Source organism: Mustelus asterias, chromosome 18, assembly GCF_964213995.1.
Source record: "Mustelus asterias chromosome 18, sMusAst1.hap1.1, whole genome shotgun sequence".
NCBI lineage: Eukaryota > Metazoa > Chordata > Chondrichthyes > Carcharhiniformes > Triakidae > Mustelus > Mustelus asterias.
This window is the reverse complement of record NC_135818.1, coordinates 35,744,326-35,768,098: the sequence shown is the minus strand read 5'-3', so window position 1 is coordinate 35,768,098 and position 23,773 is coordinate 35,744,326. Positions and strand designations below refer to the sequence as shown.

General features: G+C 44.4%; 1 protein-coding gene across 1 annotated transcript in view; it reads right to left on the bottom strand.

Annotated features, from left to right (window-relative positions):
* npas3 (neuronal PAS domain protein 3) overlaps positions 1–23,773 on the bottom strand; it is a 1,397,016-nt gene that overhangs the window by 177,769 nt on the left and 1,195,474 nt on the right. Inside the window, exon 6 of the mRNA XM_078233737.1 lies at positions 9,671–9,845. Coding sequence (XP_078089863.1) covers positions 9,671–9,845 — 175 coding nt within the window. The remainder of the gene's footprint in view (positions 1–9,670; positions 9,846–23,773) is intronic.

The following is a 23,773-nucleotide window of genomic DNA, read 5'->3' as shown; positions in this document are numbered from 1 at the left end:
AACAGAATGTAAAGCTTCCAAATTTGCTGATGGATACAAAGATAGGTAGAAGTTAAAGTTTATTTATTAGTGTCACAAGCAGGCTTACATTAACATGCAATGATGTTATTGTGAAAATCCCCTAGTCACCACACTCCAGCACCTGTACGGGTACACTGAAGGAGAAGTTAGTATGGCCAATGCACCTAACCAGCATGTTTTTCAGACTGTGGGAAGAAACCCAAGCACCTGGAGCAAACCCACTCAGATACCGGGAGAACATGCAGACTCCGCACAGACAGTGACCCAAGTCGGGAATCGAACACGGGTCCCGGATGCTGTGAGGCAGCAGTGCTAACCACTGTGGCACCGAGGACATGTTGTGATGAGGATATTGTGGTTCTGCAACTGGATGTAGATAGATTGGGTGACTGGGCGAAAACTTGGCAAATGGAACTTAATGGGGGAAATGGGAGGTCATGCACTTTGGTAGGAGGAATCAAAAGGCAGATTATTATCTTAATGGAGAGAGACTGCAGGTGAGTGAAATACAGAGGAATCTAAGTGTTCTAGTGCATGAATCACAAAAAGCTAGCAGGCAAGTCCAACAAGTAGTTAAGAAAGCAAACTGCATTTTGGCCTTTATTGCGAAGGGGTTGGAGTTTAAAAATAGGGAGGTTTTGTTGCAATTGTATAGGGTGTTGATGAGGCCTCACCTGGAACACTGCGTACAGTTTTGGTCCCCTTATATCCCCTAAAAAAGGATATAGTAACATTGGAGGCAGTCCAAGGAAATTCACCAGGCTAATTCCTGGGATGAGACAGTTGTTCTATCAAGAGGGATTAAATAGTCTAGGTCTGTATTCCTTGGAGTTTAGAAGAGTGAGGAATGACCTTATTCAAAGGTACAAGATTCTGAGGTAGCTTAACAGGATAGATGGTGAGATGTTTTCACTAGTGGGAGAGTCTCAAACAAGGGAACATAGCTACAAGATAAAGGGCCATTTAAAACTGAAGTGTATAGAAATTTCTTCTCATGGATGTTGGTGAATCTCTGGAATTCTCTTCCCACTGCGGCTTTTGGAGGCTGGATCATTAGAAGTATTTAAATTTGATGTGGATAAATATTTGATAGATCAAGGAATAGGGGGCTATGGGGAAATGGCACAGAAAAGGAGTTGAGGCTGGCATAGATCAGCCATGGTCATATTGAGTGATGGGGCAGACTTGAAGAACCTGGTGGCCTACTCCTGCTTCTATTTACTGTGTTCCTGTGTGTGTTGGGAAGAAGAAATGTCTTTGAGGGGACAAGGATAAAGTTTATTTGGTGAAAGTGGAAAAGCAACAAAAGTTACTTGGGGTATTCCCCAGACCTCCAAATAACGAGAAGAGTGAAAGGTGACTTGATCAAAACCTTTAAGGTCCTGAGGGGTATTGACAAAGTGAATGTGAAGGGGATGTTTTCTCTTGTTGGAGAATCTAGAACTAGAGGTCTCAGTTTAAAAATAATTGTAAGAGAGAGATGAGGATTTTTTTTTCTCTTGGAGGGTCAAGTGTCTCTGGAACTCTCTTCCTCAAAAGGCAGTGGAATCAGAGTCTTTGAATATTTTTTAAGGCAGAGCTAGATAGATTCTTGATTAACAACTGAGTGAAAGTCTATTGGAGGTAGGCAGGAATGTGAGGTTGAGGTTACAATCAGATCAGCCATAATCTTATTGAATGGCAGAGCAGGCTTGAGGGCCGAATGGCCTACTCCTGCTCCTAATTTATAAGTTCGTATGAGTCGGACAGATAGAGGAACATGGAGCACTGGCACCAGTACTGGAGAAAGTGGAAGCTTTGGGATTCCAATAGGATGGTCCTCACCTGAATCGTACTGGGTTCAGTGCTATGGAAAGTTATATAACTAGGGCGGTAGTGAGAGCTTTAAACTAAGTAGTTGGGGGAAGGAATCTCAGGTGAGGGAAGATTTGATAAATTAAAGGAAAAGGACAAAGCAAGAGAACAAGGTAGCAATAAGGCTATGACAATCAGAGCATGGGAGAAAGGGACAGAGCATGCAAATTTAAGAATGCACCTGTAGATGAGGTTCCAAAATAGCAGAAAGACAGAACTAATGGACTCTGTATCTGTGCATAGCAGTCATAACAAAACAGACAAATTTTCAGCTCAAATAGAAATAAATATGTATGACCAATAACTAGAACAATGAGCGAACTATAGGGATGAGATGTGGACGTCACTGTTGTCCATCTCTACAATCTATCTGCAGCAGGTACACCCACAGTGTTGTTAAGAATAGAGTCCCAGGATTTTAATGAAGGAATGGTGATATAGTTCCAAGTCAGAATGATGGGTGCATTGCCAGGGAACTCACAGGTGATGGTGTTAATCTTCAATCTTCCCTAGATATGAGGGAAGTGCCAGAGTAATGCAGAGTGACGAATCTTCATTCAAGGAAGGGTGCAAGGATAGTTCTAGCAGTGAAGGCCAGCTACTTCAACATCAGCAGTGGGAAAAGTTTTGGAATCCATAATCAGGGAAAAGATCACCAGGGACTTGGTGAGATTTGTGCTAATTACAGTGAGCCAGCATAGATTTGTAAAAGGAAGATAGTGCTTGACTAGTCTAACTGAATGATTTGATGAAGTAACAGAGAAGATTGCTAAAGATAATATGGTGGATATTGTCGATACTGATTTTAAGACAGAGTTTAATAAAATACCACATAAAAGTCTGATAACAAAATTGAGGCTTATGGAATGGGAGGGTCAGTGTCTAATTGAATAACAAAATTGGCTTCAGGACAGAAAGCAGCGAGACGTGGTAGATGGCTATTTGTCAGACTGGAAGTTGGTAGACAGAGGTGTTCCCCAAGAGTCAATACTAGGACCATTGTTCATTTTCACTATAATGACTTGTATCTTGAAATTTGAAGCATGTTTTTAAATTTGCCAAAGATGCCAAACTTGGAGGAATGGCAAACGTCAGCAAGGTTTACAACAGAGACCTGATGAACGGAACCTGTGGGGGCACACAGGTAAGTACAGCTCCTAGTGGGGAGAAGGTCATGCCCAGGCAGTGCATTTTTTCTCTAGGTATTGAAAAATATGGTGGGAAACCTGGCAACACAACTGGTGGTCTGCCCTCCACTTTTCCCACTGGAGCCAACATTTAGAAGAAAAGTTCCATCCCAAGAGTGAGAAGGGCACTCAGACATTGGCACATGGTGCCATTGGGTGTGCATCGTTTGCAGGGAGAGTGGTCAGTATGCACTTGAGCAGTGCAGGGAAACTTCACCCTTCTGGCATCACATGGGCATAAGAGGAAGAGTTGCAGCTTCCAGACCTTATAGGGAATCCACATGGGTGTAAGAAAAGCAATAGTTGGCATTGGGAGCACAACGCCCATATTTTGGTTCTGGTGGCAGGGAGGAGCAATATCCTCCACAGGCATGCAGAGCCCTGGCATGAGGAGGACAGCAGAGACAGACAGAGTACGATGGCAACATAGCCCATGTCCATGACATGGGATTTAGTGATGAAAACTGGAGATGTTGGAGAACCAATGCCACAGGAAACTGCAACTTTCTAAGCAGATGGTCACAGAAATCTATGTACTCCTCATGGAAAAGCACAAACCTCACAGAACTGCTCACTATGCCCTGCCAGAGGCTGTCAAAGTCACTATGGCTTTGAACTTCTTTGTTGCTGGTTCCTGCCAAGGTCCAGCTATGGACTTAAGTGGCATCTTGCAAATGGTGGCGCACCATTGTATTTCCTTGGTCATCGACACCCTATTTTCCAGAGCTGGGCAGCACATAGAATCCCAGACAGATGGAGTTGCACAGACACAAAGAAGCAGGAAGTCTAAGAGGAGGATGAAGAGGAGGAAGAGAATGGAGAAGGTGCTCTGGCTGTATAAGATGTGGTTGGGGCCTGTGCCGGATTTGACGATCCTGTCAGGCTGCCATCAACATCAGGAATCATCTGATTGAGGCACTTTTCAGATGAACCTTTCTAACCAGTGAGGGCAGTTTGGTCTGGAAGTCATTTTGAGTTGCCTGTGAGAAAACATCCATCAAAGATGCAGCCCGAATAGATCCACTCTTATCACCAGTGAGTGATGCACCAGAGGTTTCAATGCCTCCATATAAGCACCCCTGCCTCTCTTTACCAGATCTTTCCTCTTTTTCTATCATGTCATTAAAACAATGGAAGCTCACACACCTGTGGTATTGTGTCAATATTTATAATATTGTTGAAAAGATAATAAATAGACATTTACATGTGGGGCACACCCCCGTGAACCATTCAGTGCTCTGCAAGAGGCCACCTGTCCATTTGTCTTGGCTTGCAGCTAAGGTGCACATGGTGGTCATCCTCATCATGGAGTTGCCGGTGAGGGCACCTCCAAAAAAATACTACAGAGAACCAGTGTAAATGCAGAGACAGCCTCTATCCCTAGGCGCTGCTAAACAGAATCTCCCTCAGTCAGAGGGTCAAGGAGACTGATAATGATGATGGAAGCCCATGAGGGGTGGCACTCTCATCCTCCACAGCGACTGCCTCACCCCATGAATAGTGCTTCGGATGACTGGAGAGAAACACAAACTGGGGCACAACTGGCATCCACTCTAAACGTCTCTGTACCATCAGCTCAACTGACAGGTCTGCTATAAAGTGTGTCATGTTTTCTCTGAACATCAGTGTGCATCCACCTTGTGTACTGCCATATATGGATCTACTTGAGGTTGGCCCCTCTCAAAATAAGGGAGCCCATGAATTCATAGCATGTAGCCATGGTAGCACACACAAAATAAATGGACTCCCCCATTCTCAGTCCATGACCTCAAAGTGCATCAGGGAACGCTGACATATCTGTTGCTGTGGAGCTAAAGCAGAAACTCCTTACCTGTGATTCCCAGGACGTTAAATCTGTCCCAAACTGAGCATGGCTATATCTGTCCTGCATCCTCTGAGTGTGCTACCCACAGCTGCTTCTGCCTCTATCACCTCCTCCTGCTCACCAGTGCCGTGTGCTTCAGCCACTGCCACCTTATCCAAACTCATGCTGGGACCCAGCAACATGAGTGAATCTTTGTGGAGAAGGTATACTTTAAGATGTGATAGTGTTTGCTTTGATGTCTCTGCTTCCAGCACTTGTCCCAGTGACATCACAGGATTCTGTCTTTCCTCCTCCAACTAGGAATCTGTGGCAGATCCAAGCAGAGATGATGCAAATTAGCCTTGGAGAGCAGAAGTCTCTGTAATGTTGGAGCTTCCAAATACAGTTAAGCCTTTGGAATGCTGTTGGATGGGGTGGAGCGTACCTCACTCCTTCATTTACAGACTGCAATATCTCTTCATGCTTTGCACCAGGTGATTAATATGCAGATAGGAGCAATTCTCCTGTCAGTTCCTTTTCTCAGACATGAGGAATCTTTTTCTTCGGCAGGAACAAAAGAGAGAGAGATATGCACTGTCTGCTTCGATGGATAATGCCATCACCTCATGAGATAGGAACCTGTTGTATCAATGCTGGCAAGTGGGAGGCAACCCTGCCCCAAGCTAGTTAACTGCCTTTCCTCTCCCATCACTGATGCTTCAAACCCCTCTGTCAAATGGCAGCCATAGTATTGGCTGGTGTGTGTACAGTTCCAACTTCATTCCCACCTCCGCCACCACTAATTGGCTGCCAACTTCACTCCCTGCCAGTAGCAGTCCACCTCCGTGAAAATCTAGGGTTATGACTGCTACCCTAACCCTCACTCCTCCTGGGCAGAGGTGGGTTCAGAAGTCGAGAACTGTCCTGGCCCCATATGGAAATTCAGACCCAAGGGCAAACAACCACTGAAGTGGCTTTGCTCCAGAGAAAAACTAGTTATTTTCCAATGGCTATCAGTTTCCAAATCGACCCTGAGTTGTAGGTGGAGTTAAATTAGATTAATGGGTTCCAGATAAATAGGATATAACCAACTAGCACCAACTTTGAATCCATAGTCCTGGCGCAAAATCCTCAACTGCAAAAAAAATCGCTAAGAAACCCAAACACAACTTCACTGAAGAACAAACGCATAACATGGACAAGTTCTAACAAAACATGAAATTCCTTCCACGTTCAGGAGAAGTATCCACCCTTGGGCTCCTCAACTGGAGTGTGCACTAGTGAGTATCCAGAGGGCGGCACAGTGGTTAGCACTGCTGCCTCACAGCATCAGAAACCCGGGTTCAATTCTGGCCTCGGGTCACTGTCTGTGTGGAGTTTGCACATTCTCCCCATGTCTGTGTGGGTTTCCACCGGGTGCTCCGGTTTCCACCCACAGTCCAAAGATGTGCAGGTTAGGTTGATTGGCCGTGCTAAATTAATCCTAGTGCCAGGGGGATTAGCAGGGTAAATATGAGGGGTTGCGGGAATAGGCCCTGGGTGGGATTGTGGTTGGCGTAGACTTGATAGGCTGAATGGCCTCCTTCTGCACTGTAGCGATTCTATGATAGAAATGAAATGAATAAGACTGGCATTCTGCATTTTTGGTTAAATACAGCATGCAAAATTAATACATCAGACTAAAATGTAGTGATTTCTAATTTCCCTTTTAGTTTGCTCGTTTTGTTCCCTTCATCAGACATTCCTAACTACACCCTATACACTAATAAGACAGGGAAGAAGGTCTATTCCGAAGACTTCTCACAGCACTGTTCTGAAAAAATCCAAGCAGGAGGCATAAGAATGTCATACATTGTCTGTTTCTCTGATCTTTACTCCTTTTTTTTGAGTAACACATCTCAGATTAGCACCAACACTCTCATAGTTCATAAAATGTTGAACTGTAATGGACTGCAAAATTATGACAGAAAAAAGGGACAAACATCATAGGATCTAAACTTTTCTGTTAATTGAATACTGACCAACCAATGGCATAAAGAGTACAGCAAAGTGTATATTCTACAAACTAAAAAGCATTGGGCACAAAAGATAAAATTAGTGCAAGTATCATTAATATTACCCACAGCAAATTTTATTCTAATCTCCATTTCTTGAATCAAATATTATTTAGTCTCACTTATTTTAAGACATAATACATTAAAGAATAATATCTTAAAAATATTTATTCTGAACCAAGTAACTAGATTTCCTGCATTTGCAAACTCTTAAATTATAAAAATGGATTGCCTGAAGATTATGTAAAAACCTAAATTAAAGTTAAGTAAACAATTATCGCACAAATAAATGTTATCAATTGTTTATTTTGCATATAATTAAACAAGAATTATTTAGGTTGTAACACAATTTCATTGAAAAAAATCTGTTTAGTGCCTTCATTCCAGGGGCCGTGGATCTTACATTAAAGAGATAGGGATACTGCTCATTCATGACCAAAAATACTCTGCCTGCTGAAAGTATTGTTATCCCAAAATATGGCCTGCTATACATTGATACTTTCATTTATAACTATAGAACTAAAATATTTACTTATGGTTATAAGAAAACCTGTTATTTTTAAGGAATGCCATTAGCTTAACAAATAATGATAGGATATGTCTAATGTAATTACAAAGATATATTCTAAACACTTTGATATTTCAAAGTTCCATTTAAAGATTTCTAATAAAAAACTTGTTAATCTAAGAATGACCACGAGTGTTGATCCTGGTGGGTGTTGCTCAATTGGTGCATGCAAAAACATTTAATTAGATGCAGTCACCCATGAACAAGATACACATGACACTTTGGCTGGATTTTAGAATTCCTCCTCCATCTTCTGTTGACTAGTGTACAATAAGAGGTATGGAAAATCTCACACTGCAATTTCATGTTATACAATGAAATATTAATATGACTGAGAACAGAAATAAATAATGAAATAGTTCCTAGAAAATGTGCACAATTTAATTGACTTCATTTATGCTATGTGCTTGTTAAAGTAATGGCTGTTCAAGCGAGAGCCGATGCCTGTGTACTGTACCTTGGAATTGGAGATCGGCTGATAGCTTGAACACTGATGCGGATATTTGTGCAGCCCTTTAATACATCAGCCTATCTTCAATTCCACAGTACTGTACACATGAAGGTTTACTGTTACTTTTTGATCACTTTGAAGAAATACACAATATCAAGATGAAAAAAAATTACAATTAAACAGCTTTTTATTCCTGAGCCCCACCAATTTAAAAAACAGGCAAGCTTTAAAATTGGGCAGGTTCAGCAAATGCTATGTTTCTCATAGTGGTCACTGTCAATTTATTACTTTGTTAAAGTAATGCATATTTTATAAAATATTTTAATTTTTTATGCAAACAATGAGTGCAGTTGAGTCTGTTTGAGCAGCTAGGGAGCAAATTCATATTGTTCTGCTGTTCTAACAGAGTTATTTTCAAGGACAGCTTTAGTTGTTCAGATGTATCCAGAAAGGAAGATTCTAATGAATATTTTTGGTCAATCAGAAAGGTGTCTGAACAAATGAATCCTTGAACTTCCACAATTTGAGAGAGAGAAATGTAGGACCTATAACCGCGCGTGCGCGCACACACACACACACATACTCCTTGACAACATATAGGTGAATAATACCTAATAAATTTTGTCTAATGTACAGTATGCTTTAAGTTGGAGATAGACATCCCAGAGTGGATTTGTATTAGCAGTGCAGTACAAGAAAATGAATGCCATATTAAATTTTCTATGCCTTCTTAGTACAATAATGATTTCCCAAGTAAGCAAACAGATCTTACACTCTTAATCAGACCTCTCATTAAATTCTCCACCTCCTCCTCCAGAGAAAATTCACTTTTTAAACTGCTCCTGCTCTTGCTCATCCACTCCAGCTCATAAGAATATGAAATATCTACTTTAAAAAGCACAAAAAGGACAAAACCACAAATGTGGAACTTCAATTAATTTAAAGCCCCAATCAGTAAAGAATAAATCCTTAGCAGATCTAATTACTAGAGCTCTCAGAAGACCTCGGCAGACCAGCCAATCTTCCTGCTGTTTGAACAGCTTGATGAACTAAGGGACTGATGGATATCAAATCATTTTGTTTAATTTATAAATGGATTTTCCCCTAATACTTAAATTATCATCAGTACAACACCATCAAAATGGGAACATCCTGAAAGCAAAGTCTGCAAGCAGTCTGGAAAGAATCCCAATGAGCAATGTTGCTTCACTTCATTCCCCCATGATTCACCAAATTAAACAATGAAGAGTGGGATGGAGGATGGGGGCAAGTCTGTGTAAAAATATTGCACACATTGCTTTTGTTAATTCAAACTTGCATCCCTAGCTGGTGTACTGCAGGTAGCATAAAGATTGTAAAAAATAAAACAGCTACCAATAATTTAAAAATACTATTTTATAAGTTGCAATGCTAAATATCTGTGTCACAAATTGCAGACAATATTGCAGCATGAAAAATATGATGGACTCCAAGTAATATCTGAATTTCCTAAATTGTTACTAGTACAATTTTTATATTATTAACTTAGGCCAATTTATTGCTGGCATTCTTTCAGTTCAATTAAATCTTGCTTGCCCAATCAGTTCTGAACATTTCAACAGTAATATTATATGGAATCTTAACTATTGCTCGATCTGTGTTTCCCTCCAGTCTTCACATCAGTAAATAGAGCTCAATCATTTCACAAAGGTTTTGCCCTCAACCCTGCCCTTTTCTGCTTGAAATTCCCACCTGGCTCAGGGGTCTCAGATTGTGAGGACGAAGATGCTGAGCTGGCTCCATCCTCTGCGGTACCCTGTGAGAGAATGCCTCGCCCTGGGGGAAGTTTCATGCCCAGCTGCTCTGCCATCTCCACATGGTCTCCAGGGTGGACATAATCAAACACACTGCTGCCTGTCAGTTCCACCTGAGGGGGCAGAAGTTAAAGTCTAACATCAGCATTCACTTTTCAATCAAATCCACAATATTTAGAAAATAATGGCTATTAGTTGCTACCTTAAGAATTACTGATACTGTGATAGAATATGCTTTGCTAATTGTACATTAACCCAGAACTTTTGTACTCACATTCAAGCACCTTTTGTTAAAATACATTTTTTTTCATTTAATAAACTAATAATATACCAGAAACAAAGATCAAAATATGGATTAATGGACAAGTTTTCTTTGGTTATCATAACTCCATGTAAATGTCCCTCACAATTTATTCTCCATTTTTAAAAATGGTTTGGGCACAAACCTTATTAGTGCCTTTTATAGAGAGTAATTTAGGAGATTTAAATTAGTTTATTATGAAGCATCATTCATCAGTGCAAATTATTACTAAGATTCTTCATTTAAGAGCACTACATTCATTGGCGAACCCGATGAGCTATTTTCAAGTTCTGGTTGAAAGATTTATCTTGAGTAACAAATGGTAAATTATAACAGTTAGACAATTTTCTGACCACATGTAATTGTATTAACTTGGTTCTTAACTCCATTTTTTAAAGCAAGCATATTGCTGCTTTTCAATTGGTTGCTGCAACATAGCCTGTGTTATATACTTCCAATTTACATCTAACATTATTTTGACAACATCTTTGTATACATGTTTCTATATACAAAAGTAATTTTAGTAAATGGCTTTACATTATTTCCACGGTAAATACCCCATGAGGCCAATGCCTGATAATAGGTTTTTCATTAATCTGCTTTTCTGCATCATAACAGCAGACATATTCCAAAGATGCTGTGGGTCACAAAGCATTTTTAGAGAAACTATACAATTAGAGTAGGTAAAACATTCATGTCATGCAATGTGAGATATTTATTATCAAGACTGAGAGTTATCAACCATTAAGGATTGCACATTCACTAGCCTTAAATTAACAATTGCCGATGATGGAGTAATGGTAATGTACCAGGCTAGCAATCCAGAGCCCAGGCTAATGCTCTGGGGACACAGGTTCAAATCCCAACACAGTAACTAGTTGAATTTAAATTCAACTAATAAATCTGGAATTAAAAGCCAGTCCCAGTAATGGTGATCATGAAACCATTGTCGATTGCTGTAAAAATCTGGTTCATTAAGGCAAGGAAATCTGGTCTATAAGTGACTGCAAACCCACTGAAATATAACTACCCTCTGGAACAACTGCCCTCTGGAACACAGCTAACTGATCCCACAACCAATGGATCAAATCTAATCTCTGCAGTCCTGTCACATCCAGTTGTGGATGGTGGTGGACAATTAAAGAACTAACTGATGGAGGAGCCTCCATCCTCAATGATGGGAACGACACAACAATGCAAAAGATAAAGTACATTTGCCACCAACTTCAGAAATGCCGAGTGGATGATCCATTTTGACCTCCTCCAGTCTTCAGCCAATTTAATTCAGCTGAACAATGCAAAGGCTATAGGCCCTGACAACAACAGAACTGAAAACTGAAGAGCTCTAGAACTTGCTACGCCCCTAGGCAAGCTGTTTCAGTACATTTACTCAGCAATGTGGAAAATTGCCCAGGGATGTCCTGTCCACAAAAAGCAACACAAATACAACCCAACCAATTATCACCCTATAAATCCACTCCATCAGCTAAGTGGAAGATGTCATTGACAATATTATCAACTTGCACATCCTCAGCAATAACCTACTTGCTGACGCTCAGTTTGGATTCTGCCAGGATCACTCACTCTTGACCTCATTACAGCCTTGGTTCAAACATGGATAAAAGAGCTCAACTCCAGAGAGTGTGCTTGATATTAAGGCAGCATTTTACAGAGTGTGGATCAAGGAATCCTAGCAGAACTTGAGTCAGTGGGAATCAGGGAAAACTCTCCACTGGTTGGAATCAAACCCAGTAAGAATTTTAACAACATTAAAGTCTAACTGGTTTATTTGGTAGCAAATGCCATTAGCTTTCGGAGCCCTGCTCCTTCGTCAGATGGAGTAGATATCTGCTCACAAACAAGGCATACAGAGACACAAATTCAAGTTACAGAATGCTGATTAGAATGCGAATCTCTACAGCCAACCAGATCTTCGTAGTCTGTGTTATAGGTTGATCTGAGTGGGTTCGTCATCCGTAGTCCTTTTGGTATCTTGTCTGCTTTCTTGCATCTTTGTAGAAACTTGATGTCTGTGTCGATATGCGCGATCTTCTTGGAGATCCTCTCCACTTGGAACCGGCAGTTTGCGGTGTCGATGGTAGTCATGATGTGGAGATGCCGGCATTGGACTGGGGTAAACACAGTAAGAGTTTTAACAATGCCAGGTTAAAGTCCAACAGGTTTATTTGGTAGGAAATGCCATTAGCTTTCGGAGCGCTGCTCCTTCATCAGATGGAAATCTGCTCTCAAACAGGGCACACAGAGACACAAAATCAAGTTACAGAATACTGATTAGAACTCACTCAGATCAACCTATAACACAGACTACGAAGACCTGGTTGGCTGTAGAGACTCGCATTCTAATCAGTATTCTGTAACTTGATTTTGTGTCTCTGTATGCCCTGTTTGAGAGCAGATATCCACTCCACCTGACAAAGGAGCAGCGCTCTGAAAGCTAATGGCATTTGCTACCAAATAAACCTGTTGGACTTTAACCTGGTGTTGTTAAAACTCTTACTGTGTTTACCCCAGTCCAATGCCGGCATCTCCACATCATGAATCAAACCAAGCAAAGGTAGAAGAGTCATATGGACGCAAAACTTCAACTCTTGTTTCTCTCTCCATAGATGCTGCCAGACCCACGGGGTTTATCCAGCATTTTGTCTTTATTTCAAAAAGGAACATGGTTGTGTTTGATGGAGGTCAATCATCACAGTTCCTTGACATCACTGCAGGAGTCCGTCAGGTTAGTCCTGTAGCCAGCCATCTTCAGCTGCTACATCAGGGCGGCACGGTAGCACAGTGGTTAGCACTGCTGCTGCACAGCTCCAGGGTCCCGGGTTCGATTCCCGGCTCGGGTCACTGTCTGTGTGGAGTTTGCACATTCTCCTCGTGTCTGCGTGGGTTTCCTCCGGGTGCTCCGGTTTCCTCCCACAGTCCAAAGATGTGCGGGTTAGGTTGATTGGCCAGGTTAAAAAAATTGCCCCTTAGAGTCCTGGGATGCGTAGGTTAGAGGGATTAGTGGGTAAAATATGTGGGGGTAGGGCCTGGGTGGGATTGTGGTCGGTGCAGACTCGATGGGCCGAATGGCCTCCTTCTGCACTGTAGGGTTTCTATGATTCTATGATTCTATGATCACTGACCTTTCCTTCATCACAAGGTCAGAAGTCAGGGTGCTCGTTAATGATGTTAATGACCGCACAATGTTCAGCAAACATTAGTTCAGATACTGAAACCGTCCGTGTCCATGTGCAGCAAGACCTGGATAACAGGCTGATAATTGGCAATTTACATTTGTGCTACAGTTCCAGGCAATGAGCATCACCACCAAGAGAGAATTCAATTCATTTAAAAGCATTATCAATAATGAATGCCTAACTTTTAATATGCTGGGGGTTACCCTGGACTAGAAATTGAATTGGTCCAACTATATAAGTACTGTGGCTACAAGGGCAGGTCAGAGATTGGGAATTCTGTGGTGAGTAATTCAACTTTTGACTCCCCAATGCCTGTACACCATTTACAAGGCACAAGTCACAATTCTGATGGAATACTCTCACTTGTCTGGATAAGTACAGTTCCTATATCACTCATAAAGCTTGACACCATCCAGGACAATGCAGCCCTTTTGATTGGCACCACCTTCAGCATTCACTCTCTCCACCACTGTTGCACAGTTGCAGCATTTTGTACCATTTACAAGCTGCACTGCAGCAACTCACTAAGGCTTCTTCGACAGCACCTTACCAACCATACACTACCCTGACTTGGAACCATATCGCTGTTCCTTCACTGTCATTGGATCAAAGTCTTCCCTTCCTAACAGCACGATGGGTGTATTTGCATGGTGTGGAGATGCCAGCGTTGGACTGGGGTAAACACAGTAAGAAATCTCACAACACCAGGTTAAAGTCCAACTCTTCATAGAAATCATAGAAACCCTACAGTGCAGAAGGAGGCCATTCGGCCCATCGAGTCTGCACCGACCACAATCCCACCCAGGCCCTATCCCCACATATTTACTTGCTAATCCCTCTAACCTACGCATCTCAGGACTCTAAGGGGCAATTTTTAACCTGGCCAATCAACCTAACCCGCACATCTTTGGACTGTGGGAGGAAACCGGAGCACCCGGAGGAAACCCACGCAGACACGAGGAGAATGTGCAAACTCCACACAGACAGTGACCCGAGCCGGGAATCGAACCCGGGACCCTGGAGCTGTGAAGCAGCAGTGCTAACCACTATGCTACCGTGCCGCCCCTTGGACTTTAATCTGGTGTTGTGAAACTTCTTACTGTGTATTTGCACCACAGGTATTGTGGCAGTTCAAGTAGGCAGCTAGGGATTTGCAATACATGCTGTCCTAATCAGCGGCACTCATCCTGTGAAAAAATAAAAAAGAGCACAATACATTTTTCCTCCAAAAGTGTCCACCATCAATTTAATGCCAATGAGATGACAATCAAAGATATTGAAAATAATGATTTAAATACATTTATTTATTCCGTTTAATTTAATGACCTATTCACTATCTCCTAAAAAATGTCTACATGCACTGGGTTATCTTCCCATAGGTATTGGCATCCCACAGATACTTTCCCAGTGTAATCACTTTTTGCGTAGGTAAGATGAATAGCAAGTACTAGTTGGGGAATGGTTTGGGTTATCATAACCAATCCTAAAATCTAGATAACAGTTATTAATATAATGCCCCACTGGGCCCCAAAATTGTGATGGTCATGTGATAAACTGAGTAGTAATAAAGGCATCATAAAGATGTATGGGTTGGACGGATTGGTAGAGATGTATGGGGTTACGGGGATAGGGTGGAGGTGGGGGAGAGGGCCTGGATAAGTGTTTACATATTGCCATGTTTATCCTGCAAAAAAACTGCACTGATTCACCATAGCCTTGTATATTTCATTACAAAAAATGAAAGAATGAGTACTCAAAGTCCCAGCACAGTATCCATTTCTGCTTGCTAGCTTAGCTACATACTCAGGGCCTGATTTTACCATTTTGAGTCTAAGTGTCAAATCTGGGCGTCAAATAGATCCGCGCCTGGAATCCTCTTTCCAGCGCACCCATACGCGTTTTGCCGGCTCTGATCCGATTCACGCTGTGGGCGGGGCTTAGCGCTGGCGAACCGATCGGAGCTCTGAGCTGTGCATGTGCAGTTTGAAAAAAATCTGACAGAGCGCCCGGGTGCGAAAGAAAAAAAAAGCAGAAAGCGGAGAGAGCGGCTCTCTGACGATCATCCTCTGGTCGAGGGGTGGGGGTGTGGGGGGGGGGTGTGGGGGGGGGGGGGGGGGGTTGGGAGTGGGGGGGCGGGACCCAGATCATCCTCTGGTCGGGGAGGGGGGGTATGTGGGGGTGCGGTCCGCTGCCAGTCTGTGGCCAATCCCTCTTCCCGGAGTGGACGTGCGGCCATGCCATCCCACAAAACCTTCAGGATGAAGCGATTCCTCGCTAAGAAGGTGAAGCAGAACCGGCCGATTCCACAGTGTAAAGGGATACACCATCGCTGGTACACTACCAGCCACAGATTACTCTTCCCTGCAGGGGCAAGAGAGCGGGAGAGATGGCTGTGGCTGGTAGTGTACCAGTGATGGTGTATCCCTTTACAGGCCCAGCTTGGTCCTTCTCCAGTGTCTCCTCTTGGACTTGTACTGATCTTGTAGCCGGTTTTCATGCGGATCCACTGTGGAATCGGCCGGTTCTGCTTCATCTTCTTAGCGAGGAATCGCTTCATCCTAAAGATTTTGTGGGATGGCATGGCCACACGTCCACTCCGGGAGGAGGGATCGGCCGCAGACTGGCAGCGGACCCCCCCCCCCCGACCAGAGGATGATCTGAGTCCCGCCCCCCTCCTCCTCCCACCCCCCCCCCCCCCCCCTCCACCCCCCAACCAGAGGATGATCTGGGTCAGAGAGCCGTTGGAGGCTCTGACCCCGCTTTTCGGAAGCTGCAGCGACGACTTCAGATTTTTATTTTGCAGGTCGCTTACAGCACGGATGATGAATGGACTAGAAGACGGTAAAGTGGGATTTGGCGGTAGAGTTGGGCGCGCGGTTCATTAAGTTGATTTAAATGCATGCTAATGGATTTAAATTGGTCCGGCCCGCGCCCGAATTGGGTGTCGGTAAAGCCGCGCTCTGCTCGGAATCGGGTGCAGATCACGGTATAGGCCCGACGCCCAACTTTACCGCGATTTCGGGCCCGAAGTTTTGGTAAAATCGGGCCCTCAGTTTTATTCCGATGCTTTACTCTTCACCGTGCATCATTTTCTCACTGAGATTCGGTAGCCTGGTCCCATGCATTGTTAATACTACTTTTTAATCAGTAACTTTGTCAGATATCCACCAGCAGAACCATCTTTGCTAAGCGCTTTGCCTTTGAACTGTATCTCCTTTCCTTGTTGATTGAGCCTGGTAACTTGTCACTTGGAAATGAAATGTTTGGACCTGTATCATTGTCTGGAACTGATCCTTTGTGCATCATGTGCATTTTTGATTTGCTCATTAAACAAACTGTGGTATAATTTTACAAATTGATAGTGAGCCCTGTGAGCCCAATGAAAAGATCAAAATCTATCTCACAATTATGAATCCCAGAAATAAACTAGTGTATGGAAAATCATTTTGAAATGTTGGAATCTAAAGTCTCTGATGCTTTATTTTTGTATCTGAAACAACATAGATTCCATGAAGTTAAACTTTCCTCTTCATCACCTGGGTAATAATCTGGCAGAAAATACTGCCTTCTTGATTTTCATTCCATTTAAATCAGTGAAATCAGGGATCCCATTTAACACTTGATATGCATGCTCAGTGGAACTGCAAGTGGTTGCGAATCCCAGTCCCGCCCGAGTAGAATAACAAATCACAATATTATGCTAGCTGCCACTTAAGATCAGCATCCAAGTCCTCATCGGTGTCCACATATGAAGCAGGTGCTGCAATGTCCCTGTTCAAGAGGTTCACCCTCGGAGTGAGCGAGGATGTTAAGACCGCAGCAACACTCGCTCGAGCGGGCGTCCCCGGATCAGTCGAGGCATCTCAATCTCATCTGCAACTCAATCATCCTCTCCACCACTCCCCTTATAGATACATGGCAATGGCTGTATTTCTCCTCAGAGTCCGTCCTCAGGTGCCTGACAGGTGTCATCAGCCATCTTTTAAACAGTAAAGCTTGTCATTAATCACTGAGGTGAGCTGGAGCAGTGAAGAGCCTGGGCACTTGCAAGTGGTGAAGAACGTATGCATCATGCGAGCTGCCTGGGTACCTTGCACACACCTGCAGAATCTGGGTTTTGCGGTCACAGTCAATTTGAACGTTCATCAAGTGAAGCTTGATGTTCCACAGGACCAGGCTGAGGAGAAGGCAGTTGGTTTGTTCACTACATTTATTTATTTATTTTAAGTTAAATTTGTGTAAAAAAATCGGAGGTTTTTTTTTTTAAAACAGGAAGTGGGCCCAGCAGGAGTCTGGGAAGGTTTTTGGAGGGTTTAAAAATGCTTAACTTGCAGTTTTCAGCCTCATTGTTCCACAGGACCAGGCTGAGGAGAAGGCAGTTGGTTTGTTCACTACATTTATTTATTTATTTTAAGTTAAATTTGTGTAAAAAAACGGAGGTTTTTTTTAAAACAGGAAGTGGGCCCAGCAGGAGTCTGGGAAGGTTTTTGGAGGGTTTAAAAGTAGGCCGCACTTTTGAGCGGGCAGCGTCGTTAGCGGGCAGCAGAGTGAGCAGGAGGCAGAGTGAAAGCAGTAGGGCTTTGGCTCACAGGGCTTGGGTGAGTTAATTCATTTTTTGCTGTTTCTACCTGGTACTGGCAGGGTATCTAGAGAGGATGGGTGTGAAGGCAGTGCAATGTTCCTCTTGCACTATGTTCGAGGTGAGGGACGACGACAGTGTCCCTGCTGATTATACCTGTGAGAAGTGCATCCATCTGCAGCTCCTCCAAAACCGTGTAAGGGAACTGGAGCTGGAGTTGGAGGAACTTAGGATCATTAGGGATGCAGAGATGGCCATAGACAGAAGCTTCAGGGATACAGTTACTCCGAGGAATGAAAATAGATGGGTGACGGTGAGAGGGGCTGGGAAGAAGCAGTCGGTGCAGGGATCCCCTGTGGTCGTTCCCCTTAGCAATAAGTATTCCGCTTTGGATACGGTTGAGGGGGACGACATACCAGTGGTGAGCCGCAGTGAGAGGATCTCCGGCACTGAGTCCGTCCCTGTGGCTCAGGAGGGTAAGGAGGAGAGCGGGAGGGCAATAGTTATTGGGGACTCGTTAGTTAGAGGGATAGATAGGAGGTTCTGTGGCAGCAAAAGAGACTCGAGGATGGTTTGTTGCCTAGCGGATGCCAGGGTCCGTGACGTCTCGGACCGTGTTTTCCGGATTGTTAAGGGGGAGGGGAAACAGTCACAAGTCGTGGTACACATTGGTACCAACGACATAGGTAAGAGAAGGGACGGGGATTTAAAACAGGAATTTCGGGAGCTGGGCTGGAAGCTGAGAGCAAAGACAAAACATGTGGTCATCTCTGGTACGCTACCGGGGCCACGTGATAGCGAGTTGAGGAACAGGGAGAGAGTGCAGTTAAACATGTGGTTGCAGGGATGGTGCAGGAGGGAGGGTTTCAGATACGTGGATAATTGGAACACGTTCTGGGGAAGGTGGGACCTCTACAAACAAGACGGGGTGCACCTGAACCAGAGGGGCACCAATATCCTCGGAGGGAAATTTGCTACGGCTCTTCAGGGGGATTTTAACTAATTTGTCAGGGGAGTGGGAAAAGGAGTTGTAGTCCGGAAGTCAGTGTTGAGGGTGGTGAGATATTGGGGAAGGTATCAAGGTCAAGGGTGGGTACCGGTAGACAGGAAGATGGGTTGAAGTGTGTCTACTTCAATGCAAGGAGCATCCGGAACAAGGTGGATGAACTTGGGGCGTGGATTGCTACTTGGGACTACGATGTTGTGGCCATTACGGAGACGTGGGTAGAACAAGGACAGGAATGGTTGTTGGACGTTCCGGGGTATAGATGTTTCAGTAAGTGTAGGGAAGCAGGTAAAAGAGGTGGAGGAGTAGCATTGTTAATCAAGGATAGTTTAACGGCTGCGGAAAAGCACTTTGAGGGGGATATGCACACTGAGGTAATATGGGCTGCAGTTAGAAACAGGAAAGGAGCGGTCACGTTGCTAGGAGTTTACTATAGGCCCCCAAATAGTAATAGAGATGTGGAGGAAGAAATTGCTAAGCAGATTATGGATACGTGTGGGGGTCACAGGGTAGTTGTCATGGGGGACTTTAACTTTCCAAATATTGATTGGAACCTTTGTAGGTCAAATAGTTTGGATGGGGCACTTTTTGTGCAGTGTGTGCAGGAGGGTTTCCTGACACAATATGTGGATAGGCCGACAAGGGGTGAGGCCACATTGGATTTGGTACTGGGAAATGAACCGGGCCAAGTGTTAGATTTGGTTGTGGGAGAGAACTTTGGAGATAGTGACCACAATTCGGTGTCTTTTGTTATTGCAATGGAGAGGGATAGGGCCGGACGGCAGGGCAAGGCTTACAATTGGGGGAGAGGTAATTATGATGCGATTAGGCAAGAATTAGGGGACATAAGATGGGAACAGAAACTGTCAGGGAAAGGCACTGATGAAAAGTGGAACTTTTTCAAGGAACAAATACTGGGTGTCCTTGATAGGTATGTCCCTGTCAGGCAGGGAGGAAATGGCCGAGTGAGGGAACCGTGGTTCACAAAAGAGGTGGAATGTCTTGTGAAAAGGAAGAGGGAAGCTTATGTAGGGATGAGGAAACAAGGTTCAGATGGCTCGATTGAGGGTTACAAGTTAGCAAGGAATGAGCTGAAAAAGGGGCTGAGGAGAGCTAGGAGGGGACATGAGAAGTCCTTGGCGGGTCGGATCAAGGAAAACCCCAAGGCTTTTTACTCTTATGTGAGGAATAAAAGAATGACCAGGGTGAGGTTAGGGCCGGTCAAGGACAGTGGTGGGAACATGTGTATGGAATCAGTAGAGATAGGCGAGGTGATGAATGAATACTTTTCTTCAGTGTTCACCAAGGAGAGGGGCCATGTTTTTCAGGAAGAGAAGGTGTTACAGGCTAATAGGCTGGAGGAAATAGATGTTCGGAGGGAGGATGCATTGGCAGTTTTGAATAAACTGAAGGTCGATAAGTCCCCTGGGCCTGATGAAATGTATCCTAGGATTCTTTGGGAGGCGAGGGATGAGATTGCAGAGCCTTTGGCTTTGATCTTTGGGTCCTCGCTGTCCACGGGGATGGTGCCAGAGGACTGGAGAGTGGCGAATGTTGTTCCTCTGTTTAAGAAAGGGAATAGAAATGACCCTGGTAATTATAGACCGGTTAGTCTGACTTCGGTGGTTGGTAAATTGATGGAAAAGGTCCTTAGGGATGGGATTTACGACCATTTAGAAAGATGCGGATTAATCCGGGATAGTCAGCACGGATTTGTGAAGGGCAAATCGTGCCTCACAAATTTGATAGAATTTTTTGAGGAGGTAACTAGGTGTGTTGATGAAGGTAGGGCGGTTGATGTCATATACATGGATTTTAGTAAGGCGTTTGATAAGGTCCCCCATGGTCGGCTTATGATGAAAGTAAGGAGGTGTGGGATAGAGGGAAAGTTGGCCGATTGGATAGGTAACTGGCTATCTGATCGAAGACAGAGGGTGGTGGTGGATGGAAAATTTTCGGACTGGAGGCAGGTTGCTAGCGGAGTGCCGCAGGGATCGGTGCTTGGTCCTCTGCTCTTTGTGATTTTTATTAATGACTTAGAGGAGGGGGCTGAAGGGTGGATCAGTAAATTTGCTGATGACACCAAGATTGGTGGAGTAGTGGATGAGGTGGAGGGCTGTTGTAGGCTGCAAAGAGACATAGATAGGATGCAAAGCTGGGTTGAAAAATGGCAAATGGAGTTTAACCCTGATAAATGTGAGGTGATTCATTTTGGTAGGACTAATTTAAATGTGGATTACAGGGTCAAAGGTAGGGTTCTGAAGACTGTGGAGGAACAGAGAGATCTTGGGGTCCATATCCACAGATCTCTAAAGGTTGCCACTCAAGTGGATAGAGCTGTGAAGAAGGCATATAGTGTGTTAGCTTTTATTAACAGGGGGTTGGAGTTTAAGAGCCGTGGGGTTATGCTGCAACTGTACAGGACCTTGGTGAGACCGCATTTGGAATATTGCGTGTAGTTCTGGTCACCTCACTATAAGAAGGATGTGGAAGCGCTGGAAAGAGTGCAGAGGAGATTTACCAGGATGCTGCCTGGTTTGGAGTGTCGGTCTTATGAGGAAAGGTTGAGGGAGCTGGGGCTGTTCTCTCTGGAGCGGAGGAGATTGAGGGGAGACTTAATAGAGGTTTATAAAATGATGAAGGGGATAGATCGAGTGAACGTTCAAAGACTATTTCCTCGGGTGGATGGAGCTATTACAAGGGGGCATAACTATAGGGTTCATGGTGGGAGATATAGGAAGGATATCAGAGGTAGGTTCTTCACGCAGAGAGTGGTTGGGGTGTGGAATGGACTGCCTGCAGTGATAGTGGAGTCAGACACTTTAGGAACATTTAAGCGGTTATTGGATAGGCACATGGAGCACACCAGGATGGTAGGGAGTGGGATAGCTTGATCTTGGTTTCAGATGAAGGTCGGCACAACATCGTGGGCCGAAGGGCCTGTTCTGTGCTGTAATGTTCTATGTTCTATGTTCTATGAAGCGCCTTCCTGTTCCAAAGGCATCCAAGTTGGATAGCTGGCACCTTGGTGGTCACATGGGTGCAATCAATGGCACCCCAGATGGTGGGGGAGCAGTGCAATGATTGCACAGTCACCCACACAGCTTGGCTGACTTGATAAATCCTAAAATGAATGAATCTGCTCAAATACCTAAACAGGAGTGACCAGTCTGACATAGTTGAGTGCAGCTGATTGACAGACGCCATAGAGATCATCCACAGCACCCGGGAATGATCCAGAGGGATAAATATTCAGTGCCACAGGCAATAGGTGTACTACTGCACAACTGGAGGCAATCTCTGGGCCGAATCAGCTGACAGTTGCTCATCACAACTTCCCTTGAATAAGGGAAGAAGTGGTCTGTAAAAGAAGAAGTGGAACCACTTATTCCATCTGAAGAAACTACAGCTGTCAATCAGACTTAGGGTCTTTGTAAACATTGCAGTTAGGAGCAATGGGGTACTTGAGATGCATTCAAGTGTGAAGGGAAAGGTAAATAAACACAACTGACTGGAGCTATCAATCAAAGCCTATTTCAAAGCATATGAAATTGAAAGAGATCAAAGGTTGTCAATGGAAAAGTGGACGTTTCAAAGGTTTCAGCTTTCTAGGAAGGCTCAGAGACTTCAAATAAAAGCTGTGTGGATATACTGGGATGGGTGAACATCTGTGGAGAATGGAAGCCACCCATCAGGGAAAATTACATTTCCTCTCTGTCAGAGAACTTCAAAGGGGTCTGCTCATACCTGCATCTTCTGACAGAGAGAAAGGGACATCTGCGCTGCAGAATGGAGTGCTGCAATGATATTAAAGCCTGTCAGCTGTCAAGGGGGCACGGAAATTAAAGTGACCTGGCCATTTCAAACTTTTCACACTTGATAGGCAGGAATGAAGATGTTAATCACAGAGCTGCCTGAAATCACCATTCCAGGGGTGATCTTCAAGTCTGCCAGGGCTAAAAGAGGTACTCAACCCTTGATGCCCCCATCCTGGTGAAGAGTAGCAAGGTCCATCCCTTGACCTCAGCCTGAGCCCACCCAACCCTCAGGACCCTTGAGTGGGCCTTCTTCTGCAGCCTATGGGAGCAGCAGAAGGTACATGGGATTTACACCCTTGACCCCTCCTCAAGGCAGCAGGCCAGGGTGTCCATGTCAGGGAGCATTGTACCATTGACACTGCCGAGGTGCGTGGCCTGAAAGGGAGCTCGAGTAGGCATTTGAGGGTTGAGTGGGGTTTAAAGGGTGAGCCTGAGGCAGTGCCTGGGGGGGGAGGAGGGTCGGGTAGGGTCACCTTCATGCCTGTGTGGTGTGGGGGGATGGGCAACTCATTATTTGATTGACGGGGAGGATGCCTCTCTTTGCTGTGGGGCTGGTGGTGGTACCTTGGTCATCACTGGTGGAGGGGAACAAATCTGTTTGGCGGGGGGAGGTGGACCTGTCCACGGATGTGGAGATCCAGGGCGCCCTTTAAAAATGGTGGATGCATCCCACCTGACTGACACTCCCAGCGCTAGCAGGAACACTTAGCCTGAAAATGAGTGAATCATGGCCTTTAAGTCTGGTCTCCAGCTGGAAACACCAGGTGATTCCCACTGGGTGGGTCGGCATAATTCAGATTGCAATCCACCTACACTTAGACGTTTTTCAGGAGCTTGGGGTGATTTGCGCCGTGAAGGACATCAGCGGGACTTAAAGATGATGGCAAGATCAACTCAGCAGAGATCTTAAGTGCCCTTTTTAAAGTGCACCTCAATCTCAAAATGAAGCCAAAGTCCCGCCTCCCTCCTCTCAGACATCATGACCTCTCCGCAGACAAGGGTCAACCTCCCCTGACCACTAAATGTTCGTGTTCGTGTTCGTGTCACCACCCCCCCCCCCCCCCCCCACCTCACACCAGGCAGGCATCCATGTGAACTTTTCCCCATCCTCGCCAGCATCAGGCCCTATCCCTTGGCTGT